This window comes from Triturus cristatus, chromosome 5_1 (assembly GCF_964204655.1).
Source record: "Triturus cristatus chromosome 5_1, aTriCri1.1, whole genome shotgun sequence".
Lineage (NCBI taxonomy): Eukaryota > Metazoa > Chordata > Amphibia > Caudata > Salamandridae > Triturus > Triturus cristatus.
In genome coordinates, this window is record NC_140587.1 from 953,990,832 (window position 1) to 954,014,174 (window position 23,343).

A 23,343-nucleotide genomic window follows, 5' to 3' on the forward strand; every position below is an offset into this window, starting at 1 on the left:
GAGGACCCATTCATTAATATTAATTGGTTGTTTACCGTGAGGCAGTATTGGTGAAATAAGCAAATTAACTGAAGAGAGGTGCCTTGTACAATCTGAAAGTATAGAAAAAGCTGATTTGGTTAGTTTTAGCTCTGCTATAGAATCAATAATATTGAAGCAAGAAAGAATTGTAACAAGGGAAAAAAATAATATATATATATATGTATATATTTATGTGTGTGTATATGTATATCACCTGTTGACTGTCTCCACTAGGTAGTTATAGTTAGGATCCTGTTTCCATAGGAAAAGCGTTTTTTGTTTTACTAATAACTTTGACACCGTTTGACGAATCGCCACAAGATGTTCACAATTTTTTTTCATCCACTTCTCCTCCTCCCTGGTAAGTGTTGGGGTGATCATTTAAGCAGGGTCTGAAAAAAACGGGGGGTTGCCAAAACATGTTTCTCCCGTTAATTTTCCTATAATACCGCAAAAACTGTTGAACAGAATAACTCCAAATTTGGTAGAAAGCTAGATCTTGGTCCAATACCCAAACCTGACCAAATGATAGGGCTCACAAAAAATATATGTAAATTTATGTGACCAGCACACTTGCAAAGTTAGCTTCAGTATATTGCAGACCCCAAAAGGATGGCATAGACTTCTGCCATTTATCATAAAATAAATGTGTTTATTACATATCAAAATAAACATATAACCTACTTCATCGTCAATAAAACACAAAATAAAAAGACATCAGTAGATGTTTTTAAAAAGTCGGCATGCCTTCAACAGTAGGAGGCAAGCCACGGATTTTCTACATGGAGCATCGTCTAGTTGCGAACCAGCCAGGCAATAAACACAAGTAACAGATACTGGTGTTAATTGCTCAAGTGTGGAAAATCATCATTTAAATCACTGAGTAGGCATCCCCAGCTGTTCGAAGTCCTGGAAGCACTTGGTAGACGTTTTGGCACACCTTAGATTGACAGCCGTCTTCTTCACATCAATTGATAAAAACCGAAAAGAAATCCGCATTATGGTGATGTCAGGCTAAAGGCATAACCATAATACATCCTATGGAGAGAAACATATTGTAATATTTTATATAGGCCGCCAACAGCTTCACAGAACTACCTTACAATGTATAACAGGAAACAGCTTTAGAACGGACAGATTAAACACAACTGTAATCTGAAACATAATCGCACATGAGTTCATAATTGGAAAAAATGTCAACAAAGAACTCACCAGTGGACTACATGGGTGCAGTACTGTTTGAGGGGGGAGAAGAGTCAGATAATCTACAAGCAAGCAGACTGATTCAGTACTGTCCACAGCCTGCTAAAAAAACAACCCTTATTCAATGTGCAAAAATACAACCAAATATATAGTTTCATTTGCCGCCATGGGTCAGTCAAATCATTCAGACAGAGAAAAAAATCACATGGTGAAGTTTAACTGGCTTATAAAGAATCCGAGGACAAAGGTTCCAAACTGCCCTCAAGAAGAACTACAATATAAAAAAAATGAATGTAGTAAATGAATGCTGGATTACTTTGAAAGGCAAATGAACTCAAAATCGAATAGTGTCATCCTTTGGTGGTATGGTAGCAACAAAGCTGTCTCATCTGAGTGTGTAAGGATGCAAAATATCCAGTACTCCCGTAGATTGGGCTGGGACTTCCCTCTTGGAAGCCTAGCATTTGCTTACTTCAGAAAGAATGTCAAATGAACCCCAGATCTCTAGGGAAAAACAGCAAAATAGAATTATAAGTAGTTAGAAAACTATGGAAAAGTAAAAATATTTACTCCAGCATGACTTACTGTTAAAAAAATCTTTAAACGAGAAGTAGCTCCCACGTAGCTAGTCGTAACACCATGAATCCAGTGCCTCTCTAACAACCTACAATGCACAGTACACTGAAACTGCTAATCAGTCATTAAGTGTACTGAAATTGTTAATCCTTAGCACTGTTAATGTGGCAAGCCAAATAAGTCAATATATTAAATGTCCAAGGTTGAAAAACAAGCTAAAACTTGATAAAATAAACAGTGGTGCAAAATAATACTCGCATGACTCAACCATCATGGGCCGTTTGCAGAAACCACCACTATATTTCAAAATTACTGTAAGAAAGACACAAGGCTCCTGCTAGTATCTCACGCTCCAAATATAACCTGTGTTGCAGTCAACATCCTAGTTAATCACGAACAAACAAGTTGGCAAACCTATTGAAGATGCTCACAATTTAAATACAACATCCTGCGTAGTAACTTTAGTTTCTCCTAATATATCATGAATATCAAGCTCAATATGCAAAGTCAGATCACTAATTGTGAATAGATTATTGACGATGACTTACTTGTTATGCATAAAACATGAACGAAAGCCACAAGTGTTTAAAAAAAGCCAATCATTAATGCAATCAACAAAGACAAAGTGGCAGCCATGTTGCGTTCATAGGGTACAAATACGAATGTGGACCGTGAAGGCAACATTGATTCAGTCAAGTGTAATAAACAGTAACACACAAGAGCAACTGGAATAGGTAAAGCAAGAAAGGTATGGAGCCTATTCTAGGAAAAAATGCTCTTTACTAGTATCTCTTGGGTATCCAAAGATATTGGAGCAGACGCCTGCCTCACTCACTTTATCTTGACTATAGGATGACACCACTCTCCAGACTCGCATGACCCTTGAGAGACCCAGAACAGGGGTAAGCAACAAGCTTGCACAAACTTTTTGAAAAAATATACTTAAGCAAAAAACATACGTTTCGAATGAGAGATTGCTTTGTAGAATATGCATAATTTTCAGCTTTTCATTCTTCCAAAACCCCCTTTGTTAAAGATGAATTAACAGAGATCACGGACCAAAAACTGTTATGTGACAATACCATCACCCAGCACCTAACAATCACTTTTTTAATTTAAGGGAGGTGTCCCCTTTCAGGAGTAGTAAGCCCTGATCCCGATACGGACAAGGGCACCTCTGCAAGTCCTTACAAAATGTGTAATAGGACCACAGATTACGTGCAAATGTGATAGATAATCATTTAACCTCGCTGAAAAACCTTTTTGTTTCTTAGGTAACTCCAAAGGACAGAAGATCGAGACCGGTGAGAGCCTTAGGCCTCATGTATGTGCATGGTATGCATGCATAGGCAGGGATACACCAGATAGCCCTGATGTAGGCCCCAGACCAGACGAGGCTCTTAGTGTGGGCCGAAACATGTTAGCATCTATACAGTAGGTTTAATTGAACAATTGTATTCAATACAAAACCTAAGGAATTTGTAATCCATACCCTAGGTACCCTATGAATAAAGGAACTCTTTGGGTATACCTGTAGGCATTTTTAAACCTTCTCTCTTCTGGATCCCTGGCCAGTCATATTTAATCTAAGAACTCCCATTTCTCTTTGGTTGAGTCCGCCCTGGTGGTACCATCCTACCAGGGTGTGGATAGGCACAGATGATGAAGCAAGTCATGATAAAGTGAGTGATGCGTATACTCCAATATCTTTTGATATCCAAGAGATACTATGAAAGAGCACTTTTTCCTAGAATAGAATCCATACCTACCTTTCTTTACCTATTCTACTTACTCTTGTGTGTGACTATTGGTTTTGGGAGAAAGCAGTTGGTCTCATAGCCTTTCGCGTTTAATTTTTGTGATAACTAGTGTAATAAACACACATACCATACTTCAGTCAATTATGGAAATTTCATTTATGTTTTCAGTTCACCTTGAAAAAATGCACGGTGTTTCTGCCAATATCTAAAGGTCTAAATGTGACCAGTAAAACACAATGATTCATTATGAAGAGAAAAGACAAGGGCATGTTGTACAGTTGTTGGAATCAAAATAAAATATCTTCCACAGATGTATAGGCTACAGCATTAATATGAGAGCATAACTGATGGTTGTCTCACTCAGTAAGAAGTTTGTAGAGCATCATGCTAACAATTGACAAAGATATCAATCTTAATTCTGGGAAACCAGGTTATGTACCAAACCTCCTGACCTTTTCTGGCTGCAAGAGTTGCTCCAGGAGTAAGACCTCCGTTCTGTTAAATCAATTCCAAATTCTGCATCACTTAAGCTCTTAAACAGTCATTCCCTGACTCAGCAGCCTCTTCCTGGAATGTTATCACTCTTCTTATGCAACTAGCACAGAATGGCTTTTCCTTCACAAAAGCTCTAAAGGTCCAACTGTTTAAAATGTACCTACTCAATTCGAGTTCTTTTGCAGACTCTATAACTTACCTTTGATATTTGTATTTTGCTGACATTTTTTTCTGTCGAACAGATACTTTGGCTCACTTTTTTAAGCCCTGTGAATCCCTGTCTCATTGTTTCTATGCCCTGATCTGCACTTCCCTCCCACTCCTCTCGCCTCCCTTTGCTGCCTTTGCTCAACTTTTCAGGTCTCCCATTCAACAGCGCATGCACTCTCACTAGTGAAGGGCATTTTTTTTACAATAAAGAGCTTGGACCCAACCTATTGCTTACCATTCGTTGCCTTCATTGTCACTCTTCTTTGCTGCCTCCTAATTGGCCAGTGAGTGCGTGGCGTCACTTCCTTTTCTTTCTGTGAAACATGGACCATTGACAGATTGATCCAACTTAATTAGTGTTCTTCAGCTGATCGTGTTGTGAATGAGATACGCGTTCAAGGACACTTCCTCTGTTCCAGGTCTCGTGCTGCTTTCTCCTTTCGTTCTGTTTTCAAATGAATCTTTGAACATTGTTTATCCAAGCCTGTATCTTTTGGCTTACTCATACAATTAAAATAAAATATTTTTTTTACATTGTTTGGATGAAGCCGTTATATATAAATTTCACAATACCAACACATTTACACCTTCAAGATGCTTGCAGCGCATGCCTAGTTTCATTGTCTTTTAGCCATTCATCCCCTTTATGCCTCCTACCTTTGCGTTGATTTTAAGTTTGTACCTTGTTTAAGTTACACCCACAGCTGTACTTCTCCGTACATTCCACAGATGCAAATCAGGTGGGAGGCTCACGATTTTTTAAGCCAAAAATGGCTTCATTCTAGGTGCTCCCCCGTCTAAAACTTCTTGTGTTGCAATATAAGCCAATGTGGGAAATACATCCCCTGATTTTGACTTGAAAGCCTCCCACTTTTTTGTTTGAAAATGTTGGCATGTATGCTGCTCCAGTCAGTCTTTCAAAGCCACTCCACTCTATGCCCACTCCACCCTACACTAATCCACCGTACGCCACTCTCTGCCACTCCACTCTATGCCACTCCACTCTATGCCACTCCACTCTATGCTACTCCACTCCACTCTACATTACTCCACTCTACGCCACACTACTCTAAGTCACTTCACTCCACACACACTCCATATAGTGTTACTCTACACTACTCCACTCCACACAGTGCCATTCTGAGACACTCTACAATACACTGGGCCACTCTACTCTACAAAACTCTGCGCCACTCTACTCTACACCACTCCCCTCTATTCTACGTAACTCTACTCTGTGCTACTCCACACACACTTCACACAGGGCCACTTTACGCCACTCGACTCCACACAGTGCCACTTTACTCTACAATACTTTACTCTATATCACTCCACTTTACGATACTCCACTCCATGCAAATCAACACCACTCCACTCCTCTCTACGCCACTCCACGCCACTTCACTCTATGCCACTTCACTCAGTTCTGCTACACACAATGCCACTGTACTCCACACACTGCCACTCTACGTCACTCCTCTCCACATAGTGCCCCTCCCCACACTGCCACTCTGTTTCACTCCCCTCTATTCCATGCCACTTCACTCTACTCTACTTCACTCTACGTCCCTCCACTCTACACAATTTCACTCTAGGCCACTCTATGCCACTCCATTCTACTCTGCGCCACTCCACTTTTCCACTATACTTTGTGCCACTCTACTCCACTCATTCTACTCTATACCAATCCATGCCACTCTACGCCACTCTACACCAGGCCACTCTACCCCATTCCACTCTAACCCATCTACGCCACTCCACTCTATGCTACTCCAACCCACTCCACTTTATGCCACTTCACTCAGCCAAAGCACTCTATGCCATGCCACTCTACACTATGCCGCCCCACGCCACTCCACTCACTCCATGCCCCTCCACTCTAACTATTCTATTCTGTGCAACTTTACTACAGCCACTCTATGCCAGTTCTCTCTGTGCCACTCTACTCTACGCCACTCCTCTTATTGCCACTCTACTCTACATCATGCCACTCTACGCTACGCCACACTGTTCTGTGGCACTCCACGATTCACCACTTGACTCAGCTCCACTCTACTCCACTCCACTGTGCTCCACATCACTGCACTCTGTGTTACTCCACTCTATGCCACTTCACGCTACGCCACTCCAAGCCACTCTATGCCACTCCACTTTACGGCACACCACACCACTCTGTTCTACGTCACTCTACTCTAGACCACTCTACTCTGCACAACTTCACTCTAGGCCACTCTATTCTCCTCTGCACCACTCCACTCTGTGCCACTCTACTCTATGCCACTCCATTCTACTCTACGCCACACCATGCCACTCCACGCCACTCTACTTCACTCCACTCTAGCCACTCAACGCCACTCCACTCTCCACCACTCCACTCTATGCCACGACACTGTACATCACTCCACTTTATGACACTCTACTCTATGCCGCTCCACTCTGCCACATCACTTTATGCCATGCCACTCTACTCTAAGCCATGCCACTCCACGCCTCTCCACTCTACGCCACTTTATGCCACTCCATGCCCCTCCACTCTAACCAGTCTACTCTGTGACAATTCACTACATCCACTCTGTGCCACTCCCCTCCACGCCACTGCACTCTTTGCCACTCTACTCTACATCATGCCACTCTATGCAACGCCACACCGCTCTGTGCCACTCCATGTTACATCACTAGACTCCACTCCACTCTACTCCACGTCACTGCACTCTGTGCCACTCCACACTATGCCACTCCAAACCACTCTATGCCACTCCACTCTACGGCACACCACACCACTCTACTCTACGCCACTCCACTCTATGCCACTCTACTCTTCGCCACTCCACTCAACGCAGCTCCACTGTACAACACATTACACCACTCCACTCTATGGCAATCCACTCTACGCCACTATCCTGCGCCTCTCTCATTTATGCTGCTCTGCGCCACTCCACTCTACGCCACTCTTCTCTACTACCACTCTACTTTACGCCTTTCTATGCCACTTCACTCTGCGCCACTCTCGTTTATGCCACTCTTCTCTATGCTATGCTACTGTACACCACTCTGCACCACATCACTAACTCTTAGCAAAGCTAAACAGCAGCCACGCTGGTGTACAACATGGCTAAAAGACGTTGTCCAAGTCAATAGCTCTTGCATAGGCGAGACCTATTGGCTTTGCCAATGCTTGTTATTCCTTCCAGTTTGAGTTCTTTCTTCCTTTGAATTGATTTCAATGTATACATATGGTTTTGTTCAAAACACTCTTATACCTTAAGGTCAGTGACGCTTTAGCAAAACTGTAAATAAAATATGTCAAATTTGGCACCTCGAAATGGGGACTAACACATCAATTTAGGATCTAATTCCCAAGCCCGAGGTGCACAAATTGCACCTCAATTGTAATCCCCTTTTTGGACCTAAACGGGGGTCTGCGCCCAAAATGGGATTATGTGTCCCTTTGTTATCAGGTCCTAAAATCTCCTTGTTGCTTCCGCGTGGATCCTGCTTTGTCCCTCAACTAAACTTTGTTTAGTTCAAAGTAAAATATCATAGTCCACAGTAAGGAATTAGGAACTCCACTTCTCACTACAGTGGTCTCACTGTATTTTTTGCATGCATACTGTTTTGTAACTGAAATGCGTCAGAGCTTCTGTAAAATAATGACTATTTTGGGAAACGCATTTGTTCTTTTCTTGCCCTTAAGGACTAGGTAGCTTCGTTTTCGCGAACTTACTATATCCAGTCTGTAAGGTTAAAAAGAACGTTAAAAACAAGTGCATATTGTTTGTTTTATATGTGCCCCTATAGGACTTGTGAAGTGATTTAAATGTGTCAAATCCTTGTTTTGCAGGCCTGGGCTGATGACGTCGCTCGCTTTCGTAGCATGTTTAGACACGCAAAATACACAGAGCTAATAGCAATTGCTGGCAACCACGACATTGGCTTCCATTATGAGTAAGTGTTGTTACAGTGGTGCGATACCTGTTCTAACAAGCTGGTTGTCTCATGCAGGAGCACAAGACGGAAAACTTTGTTGACACCACAGCAGCACTTTAGGGGTGCGTCCTGAATCTGTGAGGTTACTGCGTGAACAAAAAAGAAGAAGAAACTCTTTGTTTGGTTCATTAAAACCGTAACAATGTTACATAAATTTATTTTTTATAAGCGTAGTAAAACACATTAGACCCATATCACTTCCTTAAATGATGGTTAAAATAGCCATTCAGTATGATACAAAAAGTTTTGTTTATATTGTCCGTTAAACAATTAGGCTTTTTACTGATGTTCCTCTTTTTAAGGGCAGGCTGCAGTAAAGTGACTCGTCCTGAATAAAAGTATGGGCAAATGCAATGATATGCGGATGTTTGGCAGATGCCCTGCTGTGTTTTGAACTGGCCTTAGAGTGTGGTGCAGCAGGGTCATTGCGTGTAAATTATGCTAAAGAAAGATCCCGTCGCATCAAGATTTCCTGGTATTCTCGAATCATTCAGGTCTGATAGCTCTGCTGTTCACTCATCCAGGACCCTTCACAAGTTTCTTCAAGTGTGAGAAACTGATAGCAGCTAAAAATTAGAGAATAAATCCATCCTCTTGCCTACAGCCGCCTCTGCCACAATGTGTCCAGCATTGCAAGGAATGAGGTGGCTCCAGCTGGAGCCATGTCCTGGCTGCAAATACTGAGTCAGAGTTGCTGACATTGCAACACACTCAGTAGTATGGGCACACTTTCTACTTACCTTTTGGAGCATCTACCTGCAGGGATGAATAGGGTTAGTTTTTTATCTTTAAAATCTTTTAACTTATTTTTATTAATTTCTTGAACATTGACAAATAGCAAAGCAGTTATTGCAACATTTACGCTTGAGAGATCTCAATAAATAATAACGAGCAGGCAATGATCCTGGACATTCCTGCTTCAGTAACAATGATACACCTAGCAGCAGATAAAAGAAAAACTTGTGCCACAAGTGAAACAACATGTCTGACTAATAACACTAGGATGATGCAACTCTTGGGAACTGTACAAGGGGCAGATCAGATTCAGCTTCCAGGAGTTTATCTATCCTCATACGACAATCTTGGAAGTCGTCAGGGGCCTTTTTGTTAGTTTGTACCAATTCGAGGTGTATTTCTTCAGCCAACAAACACTCTCGGGTATCTTTGTCCCCCAGCTTTATTGAGCGACCTCTAGGTTGTACCCAATGTATCATTATCCTACGTTTTGCTAAGAACAACACCAAGGACGTGAATCTATTTCAGATCTTACCTTTTTTTGGTTTAGAATGTAAGCCCAGCATACAGTGGTACAAAAAGTAGTCGATCCTCAGTGATCAGATCACAGCCAGAGACACATTCACCATTTCCCAGTATTCACTGCTTACCAGATATGACCATAACATATGGAGGACGACTGCCGCAGCCTGACTGTATGTAGGACAGCACCCCGTTTGCATTGGGTAAATGTTCCTAAGGTAGTGTGGAATCAGATAGGCACAAGCAAGATTTTAGATTTAAGTAATGTACGCTATCTTGCAGCATCGACTTGTAAATCAAGGAGACACATCTGCGTACATCTTGTATTTCCCACAATGTTATTTAGCTTGTATGATTCGTAGGGTCGCCCCAGGAAGACCATCCAACTTCTGCGCATCACTGCAGTGAATTTAGGAAAAATCAGAAATTGACCCAGACTCAAATGTGTTTCTGGCCTCTTCAAGCATAATACAAATCTCCCCTCATACAGGTCCCCTAGCTCCTGACAGCCCCTCGCCCCTTGATCCATCCTGCCGTCTGTTACTTTTTTCAGATTTCAGAAACTTGGGTGAGTTCATATGGCCGTGGCAGACACAAAAGGATGCCTCTCACTACATATTTACAGAAACCCTCTTCGATCTGAGACATCAGCGTTATCAAGGAGGACACTGTCTGGGGCTTGTGTCTTAGAGTCAAGTGCACCATTCCAAACTCCCCCAGGGAGTAACACTCCACCAGAAGCATCTTCTACTTGTTGCGAGTCTCCCCCAGTCACAGAGTGATATGCTATAGCTCGGAGACCATAAAATAATATTCAAAACCTGGAAATGATAATCGGCCATCCTTGTCTGGGAGCTTAATTTAATGCGATGAATTTAACCAGAGGGCGCACAACATCCACAAATTATAATTCAGTGATTATCTCCCAAAACACGCATCGGAGCAGGAGGCACATCATGCCCTGGACTCTGTATAGTCATCTAGGGAGCAGTATCATTTTAATGATAGCTATTCTTCCCACTAGGGACAGTAGTATTTTCCACCTGAAAAGGAGTGAGTGTTCCAATCCCAAGTGTATCCCCCTCAGTGTTCAAGTTAATATCTGCTATCAGTGTATGAGAAATGTGTATACCCACCATGCTAGGGCGCCCATAGGGAACAGGCTGTACTTAGTCCAGTTGGTGACCAGTCCCAGTATCTGTTTCAAATCCTCCACTAAGCTTAACAAGTGGGTATCCAGTCATTTGGGTCTTTCAAATAGACCAGGATGTCGTCTGCATACATTGAGGACATGTGTTGAGAGGCCATTCTGAATACCCCTATCTGCGATCCCTGCGCTGCATGTTTGCCAGCGGTTTGATGGCCAGGGCAAACAGCAGGGGAGACAGTGGGCACCCCTGCCATGCACCTCTCTCTAGCACCCAAGCACCCACTTGAGTGACACCAGCCTACCCATCTTGACTCTATCACCAGGGCAGGTAAATAGTAATTTTTTTTTTTTTTTAAACTCTGTTTATTTAACATAAAGGGAACCGTGGTCATGCTATACAGTACTTTACATCCTATGTTTCACTTGCATCATTTGTCACATGTATCAGTACATATTTTCCAATGTAGTGGGTATAGTTACATTACATATATTTCAATTCACACTGTAATGTGGTCTTCTGGGGATGAGACACTCAGAGGTTCACATAGCCCCCCCCTGTACACATTCCATTTAGACCAAAGTTCTAACCATTTTTTGGGGCATCCCCGTGCAACGTATACAGTTTTCTCACGAACCATACACCAGTCCATATCTTCTTTCCATTTCTTCAACTTAGGTGACACAGCTGCACCCCACAACTGCGCTATGTTGCGCTTGGCAATCGTCTGCCCGAGTGTGACCCATAACCTCCCTTTCATGCTTAAGTCTGTTGGCTCCCAAACGTTCAAAAGGCATCTCTTGGCCTCAGGCAGCAAGGGCACCCCCCACACAGTACTCATAACTTTCAGGATATTCCTCCAGAAGACTTGAATTACTGGGCATTCCCAGAGCACGTGTAGGTATCCGCCCTGCATTCCACATCCCCTCCTGCATACCCCGTCCACACTACTCCCCATGTGGATCAGCTGGGACCCTGAGAGGTAGACTCTATGTAAAATCTTCAGCTGTATTAGTTTTAATTTGGCGGATATGGCCACCTCCTTGGGTGAGGAGAGTGCCTCCTGCCATTCCTCATCATCTAATTCCAGTCCATCTCTTACCCATTTCTCCCTAAGTGGGGCGAGGGGATCAGGGGTGTGGTGGATGAGTTTTTTGTATGTGAGGGAAATACATTTGTCCGGAAGATGTCCATCTAGCAGTCTGTCTTCGAGCGGGGATGCTTCAGGTAGCTCTGTGTCAGACCGGATGGTGGCCTGCAGCGCATGCCGAATCTGTGTATAACGGAAGTGTTCTGACTTCGCCATTTCGTATGTCTGCTGCAGTGCAGCCGACGTCACTACTCCATCCCGCCCCCATAGGTCCCTAATATGCGAAATACCGATGAGGTCCCATTTTTCAAAACCCTTGGTTCGCCCCAGAGTGCCTAGCCGTTCCGAGTCCCAGAGGGGGGTGGCTAACGTGAGTTTCTCGGCCCATCCCAGAGCTTTGTTGGCCACATGCCATATATGGACAGAGTGTTTCGTGGGCCCTGTGAGCCTATACCTCGTAGGTCTGGAATACAGCGCTCTCGTGAAGTCCCCCCCCTGGCAGCAACCACCTATCCATTCCGTTTGCTGGGTCATCTCCACTTCCGTACTGGCATTGGTTAATTGCAGCCAGTTGCGCAGCCCAATAGTACTTCCTGATGTCCGGCAGGGCTATACCTCCATCGTACCACCCCAATGTGAGCTTACCTAACGCTATTCGAGGTCTGCCATCCCATAGTAAATCCCTCTGCAAGGACTCGACCTCCTTAAAGAAGGCTTGCGGTACCATGTCTGGGTAGTTTTGAAGGGCATATAGGAATCTCGGCAGTGCCATCATTTTGAACAGCGCCGCACTCCCGAGCATTGACAGGGGCAGCTTCTTCCAGACATCGACATCCCTTCGGAGGTAAATAGTAATTTTATTCACCGGAGCACGCTAGGCCCAAAATTCCTCTTCCACAGGACACCAAATAGGTAGACCATCCAAAAGCCTTTTTCAGACCGAGTGAGGCCAGTCATTGGGTCTTCTTTTTTCATTCCTGTTGGACCTGTCACAAAGGTGTCACAGTAAGAGCCATCAACCCGGCTTTTGTTAGTCTAATCCTAACTTGGATCGATCTGGAGCCTAACACTTCAGTACCAGGAAGGAAAATAAAAGCACTCAGCATATTATTAACTCACAAGTGGTTAGGCAAAACTATGATTTGGAGGCAGGTTTTTGGCTTTGTTCAACCCCTGTATGTAAGAAAAGTGCATGCAGTATAAGAGGGTCAGCTGTATCTGTCTGTATAAATATTTCTACTAAGAAAGATTATGTGACACTTGATCATTTTCTTTTCTAGGGCTGCTCATTCCAATGTAAGGTGTTAGAGCGCTTTACATCACACACATTTTATATAGAGGCAGTGAGCCAATCATGAGGGCTACAAGGTGTAGGAGTCAAATATCATCCATACTGGGAGGCATTATATGATAAAAGTGCTTTGTCTGGAGAAGCATAAAATCAGGCATTAAAACATAATGCAGTGGGTTGGGGTTATCTGTACTAATAAGGCGTTATTACAGGTGTATCGCTCACTGTGCCACAGTATAAGGATTGTAACTTATGAAGTGCAATTAACAAAAGGATCTATCTCAGTAACAAAAGTAGTAACACACTGAGAAATCTACGTAAAATACTAATATGTGTTCTGCATGTTACCTGTCGTGGCATGCAGTAGGTACATTAACCTTCTATGTTACTTTATGATGAATTGAAGCTATGAAATGACAGAATACAGATATCTCTGGATAGTTTATTAACCACCAGAATGATCTCACTTATATTTTTACTGTCCCCTGAATATTGGTGGCCACACACAAATCTGCGGAAGGTGCCTTGACCCTATATGATACTTTAAAATGCTGCCTGTTTGTGACTAATTAAGTAAGCCAGAACAAATTTGCTGTCAGATTTGTCCTTGTTGTCAACTGCCTTGCAGTACAGTTTAAAAAAAATAAAGGTATATGTGTCTTGTCAGACTCTGCTTTTCATGCCTCTTGTGACTCCACCCTCCTTGGGCTACCAACCCAACCCCTGATTTTGGGTTTCCCAGAGTAAATGTTTTCCATTTCCACCTCTGATGCCCGGTGCCAATGCTGTCTGTACCTTTTCAAAGCCTGTAAACTGCATGTTACCTGAATTATCTGCAACTTGCATACAGTGTTGTTGCTCGCCTTCGTATGTGCACTGAATCCCACATCAACATCACTGTAATCTGTGTGCTACTTCCCAAGTCCCAGAACAACTCCTCTATTATCTTAAAGCTATTATATAGCACAAAGCCAGGACTTCAGAAAATGTGTCCTCACATAAGCCCTGCACCTCAGTATTTATGAGTGGAATATTTCTAAATGAAATCCCCATTTTCAACATAAACGGTAGCTTATTGACAGCAGAAGTGCTTTATTGGAGGGGGCAGAAACAACCCTTGGATTGCCTGGTGCTCCATGTTCTAGCCTGTGTGGAGGAGGCAGTGAATGTGGGCTGTCAGTCAGTCTGAAATCTGTTTGATAGTGGTTCATGCTGCCCGCTTGCAGTGCAATATTAGCTGTTCTCAGCAGCTAGGATGTGCTAATATAGAGTGGAGGACCTCCGGGTGGATAAGCAAGCGAAAAAGAGAAAGATGGAAATAGAAATGTGTAGCCATGTTCATGAATAATCTGATTGAGTGGACTACTTTTTTTATCCATTTCTCTGTCAAATTATTTGAAAACAGAAACAGACTAGTTTAATGTTTGTTATACTACCCAGTTAGGCTAATCGGGGAGAGGGGGAAGTTGAATTTCAACCAGTAGATGTTGAGGGCACATTAGGTTTTTTAATAATTCGTAAGAGTTTACGGCGTGTGTATCAGTAGCTTCCATGACTTCTGTCTCATTGATACGCTCTTTAGATTTTCTAGAGACACAGAGGTGGGTTTGCTAGACTCCCTGGAATTAAGGACAGTGTTCCAAATTGAATCAGAAAACTAGTTTTACTGCAACCATTCTACTACCCACTGAGCGCTATTTTAGCGAGATGTGTTTCAGATAATGATCAATCCCATGAGCCTTTGCAGGGACAATTAGTGGAACCCCAAACCTTATTTCCTTTAAGGAACAAAACATTCAGGAACAATAGAACAGAAAGGATATGTTTTAAATGTGTATTTTAATTCAAAATCCTAGTCTAGTGCACCCTAAATAAATTGTAACTACAATGAAAACAAAATTGCTGTAGTAACATTCACCAAAGATGTAAGTAAGAGGAACCACTCTAATATGATTGCTGTTATAAATGTATAGCAACCCTACCCACGTTCTACTACTTCTAAGTGCTAATCTAATTCAAGTACCACAGAGAATAAAATCTATTTTGAGTTTTAGAGATGGTGCACACCCTTATACCTTTTTGACCAATAGATCTCCATGTTCATTGAAATAGCAAGGTCTGCTATTTTTGTCATCTAGTGAAGACTTAGTGCCTCCCATTCCGATAGGCTTCAATTGGGACCTAAGATATGATTCTGTAATCCTGTATCCTTGTGTTGCTTGGAATGAAGATTCTTTTCTACCCTTCACTCTCTCTGTGCCCTACTTTTATAACATAATCTCGTTGTTAGGATCTCTTAGCAAAAACAATTAACAATTAATTAATTCCCTTTCAATTATTTTCACTGTGCAAAGTTTGTATCCTTTTAAATAACAACAGGAAATGAGGCCTGGCTTTGATTTTTAAGAATATCTATTTTTATGTACTCTTTGGAGGGGGTGTTTTTGAGGTTAGACCTTCTTCAGTGGCGTTTCTTTGTTCATGACTTCCATGGTCCTTCTAGAAAAAAAGTCAGACTTTATCTCCACTCCATTTTTTGTGGTAGCCATTTCTGATTTCACGTCTACCATTCCGGCCTAAAGCGGCAAAGGGGGCAATGTTTTCTTTTATCCCTTCGAAGCCCATCAGTGGCAACTGGAAGGGAGATGAACTTTTCTCTGTGTTAAGTAAAAATGCCTTATGGCCAGAAGTTATAAAAAGCAGAAATGTTTGCAAAGTAAACAGCCTTTCTTGCAGATCATATTGAATGTTCAATTTCATATATGCGTAGGAAAATGTTTTAGAAAAATATGTTTCCTGAGTATAGTTTTGTGTATTAGTGATCCCAAGCAAGGTGCTAGCCAGCTTATCTGGCGGTATAGCTATGACATCTCCTACATTTCTACAGTGATCTGTAACAGTGGTTATAGGGGGAATGGACTGTTATATAAGCTGAACACGTTTTTTTGTCGCCCTGTCTTCTGGATGTCCCAAGTGGTGTGCCTTTCTGTTCGCTGTTTGTTGCAAGTGGTGATACCCATGTAGATGCCCTTCAATGCAAATGGAAAAAATGAAATTGTTATATCATAAATCCCTCCTGTGCAAAGAACATTTCCAGCATACTCCTATTTTCTAATGTGCTGATTGCCTTTTATCTAAACCAGGTTATGTTATATAATCCACAAATGTAACAGTTTTGTAACTTCCTTCATTTCTAAACCTAACTACAAATGAAAAGTAAAGTACGTGACAAAAGTTAATGATATGTTATCCAATATGATCCCCATCTTTTTTTAGCTGTGTATTAAGACTGTCAGCTTGCAAGAGGGTCTTAAAATACTTATTGATTGTTTTTTGTCTTTAACAGTATGAGTGAGTACAAGCTGAAACGATTTGAAAAGGTTTTTAATTTCAAGTATGGAAAAATAATATCCCGGAAAGGAATAAAGTGAGTATTGTTTTTTTTCTGGACTATTTGTTTTGGTTGAAATAAAATTGATGTTGACTAAATAAATATAACATTGTTTCAACTAAATATACTCCAAATCAGGGGGAGAAAATTTTGTTGAGAGGTCAAAGTTTTCCTTTTTTGAAGCAGAGTAGAGCCCAGCATGGAAAATCAGAGGGGCATATTACCTGACTTAGCAACGGGATTACTCCCCACTGGTGTGTCATGAAAATGAACACTAGGGGAGAACTTAAAAGCAAAGGCCAAGTTCTCAGCTGCATAGTCTTATAACATAATATCAAATAATAGGGGCAAGCCACTATAAATGTTTTTGTGTATTTATCATTGCACATATTTTAAGAAGATCCATTTATTTTCATGTTATTCCTCAGTTCCTCAGACCCGGAAGTATCAGCAAGTTTAATTACATGCTGTCCTTTGCCAGGACAATAAATCTATCTCTGCTGCAGGGAGGTGGAAGGTGGGAGAGGGAAAATGATAGCGAAAAGAAAGGAAAATGGGGAATAAGAGAGGGAAAGGAACATAGTAATGCCCCGCATACAGAAATAGCTAGATTCCCAGATAAATAAAAAGTAGGCCCTGTCTGACCCTAGTTCATAAGGTACATGGCCATGAAAAGGTTCAGGCAGTAACTTATCAACAGGAAGAAACTGTCACCAGCATGAAAGTTCACTATCAGCCATTGAGTGAGCCTTCCCTTACATAAACCCAAAAAGATATCTGGCCCCCTACATTAGAGCGGTTGCTTTGTAAAGCACCCTCAACTTTGCCAGATTCCAACAATGTTGTTTTGATGCACAAGTCCATAGTCCTTTGTTCATCACTAGCAATTGCCTTTCAACTGAATCTTCATAAGAGCAGAGTGGGAAGAGCAGTATTCCCTTGTTTTAGGGCTTGTCCGATTCCGAGTCCTGCTGAGTTACCTTAATTGTTCTATTTATTATGTCAGAAAATGAAGCGGACTCCCCTGGGTGTAATCTGTGAAGTATGGTTGAATTTTTCCTTCCAAATCCACATCAGCAGCTAGGCTTGCGAACCTGACCATTGAAGTGTAAGGTGCCCTTTTCGCGTTCTCAAACATCCATTATGCACACTAACATGATAATTGCAGAAGAGGCTATTCATTGAAAATACTACATGTTTGCAATTCTGGTTCCAGGGCATCCATCTGACTTTGTTACCTACACTCTCTATTCCAACATACTCACTGCAGCCTCAGCCACATTAACTTCATGCTCTTATAATCCTTCATCTCCACTCCTTTGCATACACTGACTTTTGAACGTTCTTGGTTTTTCAAGTATAATTTCCAGTACTGACTGGTGGATGAGACAACAAGAGTAAACCTGAAAGGAACTAATTACATAGACTTACAATACTGTACTTCCTATATAACTATAGAAATATATTAAGCAATATATTTTAGGAACCACATTGGAAAATGTAGTAAAAAAAATTACAGGTTACTGACACTGATTGTAATTTGTTTTATATACTAATCTATAAGGGGTGAAAGTTATTCTTAAGGTGGTATGTGAAAAGCAATAGCAATTTATACATTTTAAAGTACACATAACCAGAAAGAAGGGGGCAAAAATCGTTAGGGTTTGAAGATGTAAGATATTCAAGATATTCCTTCCGAGGAAATTTGGGAAAATGTAGTCTTACAAGGTCTTTTTCAAGTACATTAGATCAGTACCTTGGTACATACTGCAAAAAACTGAAGCCCGCCCAATAAAGAGAGACGGTGGCCTCCCCAATGCATTGTTTAGGAAATTAGGCCACAAATGATTCTTAATAAATTACACTTTATCATTATCATTGCAAAAATGTATTTGTTTAAATACTGTTTAAACTAAGATTGTTTTATGGTTCTCCTCTAATAAATGTTTGGAAAATGTAGTGCCAGATGACACACATTTATGGAACAAATCTTGTTATACGAGTTTGAGAAGAAGAAAGGAGAGCAATTCTGCAGCAGTACACAGCTGTATACCTACAACCACCTTGGCCGGCAGCGTATAGATTGCATATAAATCCTAGGGACACAGCTTTAGTGCCTACAACCCGGAGGCTGCTAGTGTTATGTGGACTGCAGAAACATATCTATTTACAAAAAGGGAACACATAATGGGAGTATGAAAACTACCCTCCCCCCCCCCCTCCCATCCCCAAACGACTAAAGGAAAAAATGGGGGGGGGTCCTGCACCAAAGGCAAAGATGGTCCGTGTATTATTGTATGCGCCCACCACTCAGTCCTCATCCAAACTCTGCCCCATCATCTACAAGATGCACTCGTCCTCTCGATCTCATGGATCAGATGTAATATTTGAAGGTACTTGGGGCATGTCACCTCCCTAAATTCTTTAGACAGCAATTGAATGAAAGGGGCCCATAAGTCTATGTAAGTTTCGCCCTTGTGAAATTGCACAAGCGACAGGTGCTCCATCGCAAGGGTCAGCCGCAGTCTATGTAGCCACGCTGTGTGGTAGGGTACCGTCGTCGTTCCCCAGTGTGCCAAAATCGCTTGCCGTGCAGCTTGTAATGCTAAAGCAATTTGCCTACCCCTTAATGACTGTAGAGGAAAAGTCGAAGCGTTAGAGATCCCTAACAATGTGTAGGCGGGAAAGCGTGGGATTTCAGTCTCAAACGCCATGTCAATATCATTTAGTACCCCCTCCCAGAATTGCCCCAGTCTCGGGCAGTGCCAAAGTAAATGTACCAGAGAGCCGGCAAGCCTGCAGCCCCTCCAGCACTTCCCTGTGTGATTTTTGTCCCATCTGTGTATGCGAGCCGGTGTGAGGTACCAATAGGAGGAGACCTTGAAAGCTGACTTTACCCACTGTGCTATGAGCAGTGTGGTGTGCTCTATAGTGTCTATGTTCCAATTCCTTGTCTGACAAGAACCTTCCCAGCTCTTCTTCCCAGCGTAACTGGCCCTTAGTGCGTTTCCCTTTCTGTTCTGCAGACAGCATTTTATATAATTCCGATATCAGGTGTTTGTCATCTTTTTTTGCATATTCGCCATTTCTCAAACAGTGTTAGCCGTCGTGAGGCTTGCGACAGATAGGGCGGTGAAGTGACCCAGTGCCGCAGTTGGAGATAATGAAACTCATCAGACTGAGGGAGAATGTAGTCTGAGCGCAATCGTGCACAGGGTATTATGCCCGTCTAGTCAAATAGCGAACCGATTCGCTTGCAACCTGCCTCCCTCCACTTCTGGAAGATTCCGGATTTACAGTCTAGAGGAAAGTCTGGGTTATCCACTATGGGTGACATCGGTGAGGGGAACGTCGTCAGGCCCCACTTTAACACCAATACATCCAATACTTTTAGTGTCGCCGCTGTGATTGGCGATGAGTAGAGACCCCAGGCTCTCACTTTTCGCTGTAGCCATGCCTCCCGCCATAAATTTGCTCCCGCCACTGCTTGGTCCATAAAGGTCCAATGTTTCTTGGAGAGCGGGCGGTTCCATTCAACTATATATCGGAGATGCAAGGCCTGGAGATATTTAGGCACTAACGGAAGGCCCAACCCCCCCTCCCCTTTGGGTAGCGTCAGTTGGGATATGGGTAATCGCGCCCTCTTCCGTCCCCAAATAAATGTATTGATCGTCAGCTGCAGGGCCCGTATTGTTTTCAGGGGGGGAGGGGCAAGGGTAATGTCTGGAAGATATACAGAATCCGCTGCAATACTGTCATTTTCACTGCCGCGATGCGTCCGAACCAGGCCAATTTAAGCTTAGTCCATCCGTCCAGAGCCCTTGTCGTTTGATCTACAAGCGCTGAGTAGTTCCGTCCCCGCGTTTGCGATAGCGTGGGGGCCAATAGAATACGCAGGTAGGTTATTGGTTGCGTGGCCCAGTGTAAGGGGAACCGCTCACAAAAGAGCTCCACCTGTGCCCAATCCCGAGATCTCCCCAAAGGCTTCCAACTCCTGCAAGAGAGCGGGTAAAGACTGGAGAGGCTCTGCGAGTGACAAAATCACGTCATCCGCGTAGAGGCTTATCTTGTGGGTATTGCCACTGAATCGAAGTCCCTTTATCTATGGGTGGTCTCTGACCCGCTGTGCGAGCTCCATATAGAGCGCAAATAGGAGGGGAGACAGTGAGCACCCCTGCCTCGTCCCCCTTTTGATCGGAAAATGTGTCGAAGACACCCAGTTAACTCTGACGAAGGCTTTAGGTGACTGATAGACACACCCTATCCATTTTATGAAGCGCTCGCCGAAGCCAAAGCTCCGCAGGGTGGCAAATAAATACCTCACTCTATCGAACGCCTTCTCCGCGTCCACCGAGAAAAACAGGGCCTCCATACGGGATCTATGGACACTGTCTATAAGATGTAATAGCCGCTTTGTGTTATCCTCACCCTGGCACGTAGGGATAAACCCCGCCTGGTCCGGGTTGATCAGACCCGCCATCATCGGGTTCAAGCGGGCTGCCAAAATCCCAGTGTAGAATTTCCTGTCTTGGTTAAGTAGCGATATAGGGCAGTAGAAGCCGCATTGGCTAGGGTCTTTATGAGGTTTGAGAATAACCGAAATTGCAGCCTCCGCCATGGATTCCGAGATCGTACCGCTCTCCTGGAAGGAGTTAAAGAGGCTTCAGGATCGGCGCTATCTGCGCACAGAAAGTTTTATAGAACAAGGCGGGCAACCCGTCTGGGCCAGGAGATTTATTCAATTTCAGCCTAGCAATGGCTGATATGACGTCTTCTGGTCGTATAGGCTCTTCGAGTTGCGACGCCTGGTTCTCAGGGAGCTGAGTGAACTTGCTTGCGTCGAGATACACACGCTCATCCTCTTGCCCTGCAATCTCTTCAGCATACAACAACTGATAGACCTGCTGGAATGTGTCGGCAATCTGAGAGTCCGAGTAAACTTCTTCTCCTGAGGGTTGCTTATTCGAGGGTATTACCGCCGCCTTGATTTTCGCAGGGAGCCTTTGTGCAAGCAACCTCCCACATTTATCTCTACTTAAATAAAACTTGTGTCGCAAGCGGAGTAGTGCATGTTCTGCCCTGTCTAAGTCAAGGCGCCTTAGCAGGAGTCTTTTCTTCTTCAGGGCCCTCCACACCCTAGGAGCTCCTGTACGCTTATGTATGGCCTCTAACTCACTTACCTCCTGTTCAATACCTTGCCGTGCCTCACGTTGCTTCCTGTTCTCCGCAGAGAAGACTGCTATCAATACCTCCCTCACCACTAGCTTCAACGCCTGGACCAATATTGCTGGGGAAATCGTCGGGATCGCATACAAACGTATCTCTGGATAGTAGGTGGGTCTCCTGCAGCATGCAGACATCCCCGTCAGAGTTTTCCAAAAAGGAGAGGATGGCGGAGCGTTTAACCGGGGGATTAAGGCCTCTCACATTGAGGCTAACAACTTTGAGATCCCTACCCAGTGCTGTAGCTGGTGGTAAGGAAAGCAGAGGGGGGCCGGGTGGCGTGAGTGAAGGTGTGAATAGGCGACCATCGTGTGCAAGTAACTTGAAGAGCGGTGCAGGGAGCCCCAAAATAAATAAACCCACAAACATGAACATTATATATTTTCTCAGCAACAAGAGAGTACCAACGCAAGGGTGCGTGAATGACAAAAGTTTGTCCTGTGAATGTATATACAGGGGCGATCGCCCAAAGCGGACCTCGAGAGACGATCAAGGACAGCCCCCGGCTCCGCCGCAGAATTATGCCTGGCTTGAAATCACCTTACATGCAGGTGGGGGACGAGTGGACTAGGCTGGTGGTCAGTGAGGAGAGAACAGCTTCTCTTTTTTTTGCCATAGTTGCCTTATCCGGCTTGTGGGCAGAGGACGGCCTTCCTACTGTCTGCCAACGATCTGGTCTCCTTCGTTGTCTGTCAGGGGACTTGTACTGAACCTCCGGAGAGGCTGGTGCCTCCATACCCAGTACTTCCCTGGCCTCCTGAAGCAATCTGATCTGTCTCAGCTTGCCCTCGTGTCTAAAAATGATGCAAAAAGGGTGTCCCCGGCATAAGCAATTTCCTTCTCCCTCAGGTGAAGAGTAATCAGGCGGAATTCCCTTCTTTTGAACAGTGTAGTGGCAACGAGATCCTGGTAGAGCGTTGGGGAGTGACCCCTGAATTGCAAAGGATGCATGTCTCTTGCTTTCTTAACCCCTTCGCTGCTAGGCCTTTTCCCCCCCTGTCCTAAGCCTTTTTTTGGCTATTTGGAGTAGTGCGCGCTTAGGTCCCTGTAACGTTTTGACCACATAAGTTATCCACGCCAAATTTGCGTCCTTTTCTTTCAACATCATGGGGATTCTAAAGGTACCAAGGGTTTGTGGACTCCCCTGGAGGGGTCCCAGAAATTAGCCAAAATACAGCTAAATTTTGTTTTTTGGGGGAAAAAAGGGCTGCAAATGAAAGCGTCTGGGTTTTTCAATGCAAATGGTATCAAAAAAGGGTTTGTGGGGCTGAAATCACCATTTTCCCAGCTTTTTAGGGAATGACAGACTTTTGTCAGAAAACCAATATTTTTTACACAGTTTTTTGCATTTTTCTGGGACATCGCCTATTTCTGCTATTTTTTGTGCTTTCAACCTCCTTCCAGTTAATGGTAGAAATGGGTATGAAGGCAATAATGGATACTGGAAAGCTATACAGTTTAGAGAAGCAGCCAAAATTCTGAATTCAGCAAGGAGTCATTTGTGTAGATCCTTCAAGGTTTCTTTATAGAAACTAACAGTTGAATATAGGAAAAATTGAAAATTAGTTGAAAAAAACAGCCTTTTGTGTCAACGTTTTCACCTGTAACTTCTTCTAATTATGACCGCTCTTTGAAAGCAATATACCGTTACATCCGCTGGACCTTTCTGGTTGTGGGGATATATAAGACTT

General features: G+C 43.2%; 1 protein-coding gene across 1 annotated transcript in view; it reads left to right on the forward strand.

Annotated features, from left to right (window-relative positions):
• MPPE1 (metallophosphoesterase 1) overlaps positions 1-23,343 on the forward strand; it is a 570,187-nt gene that overhangs the window by 121,832 nt on the left and 425,012 nt on the right. Inside the window, exons 4-5 of the mRNA XM_085606071.1 lie at positions 8,107-8,210; positions 16,385-16,465. Of these exons, the coding sequence (XP_085462197.1) occupies positions 8,107-8,210; positions 16,385-16,465 (185 nt within the window). The remainder of the gene's footprint in view (positions 1-8,106; positions 8,211-16,384; positions 16,466-23,343) is intronic.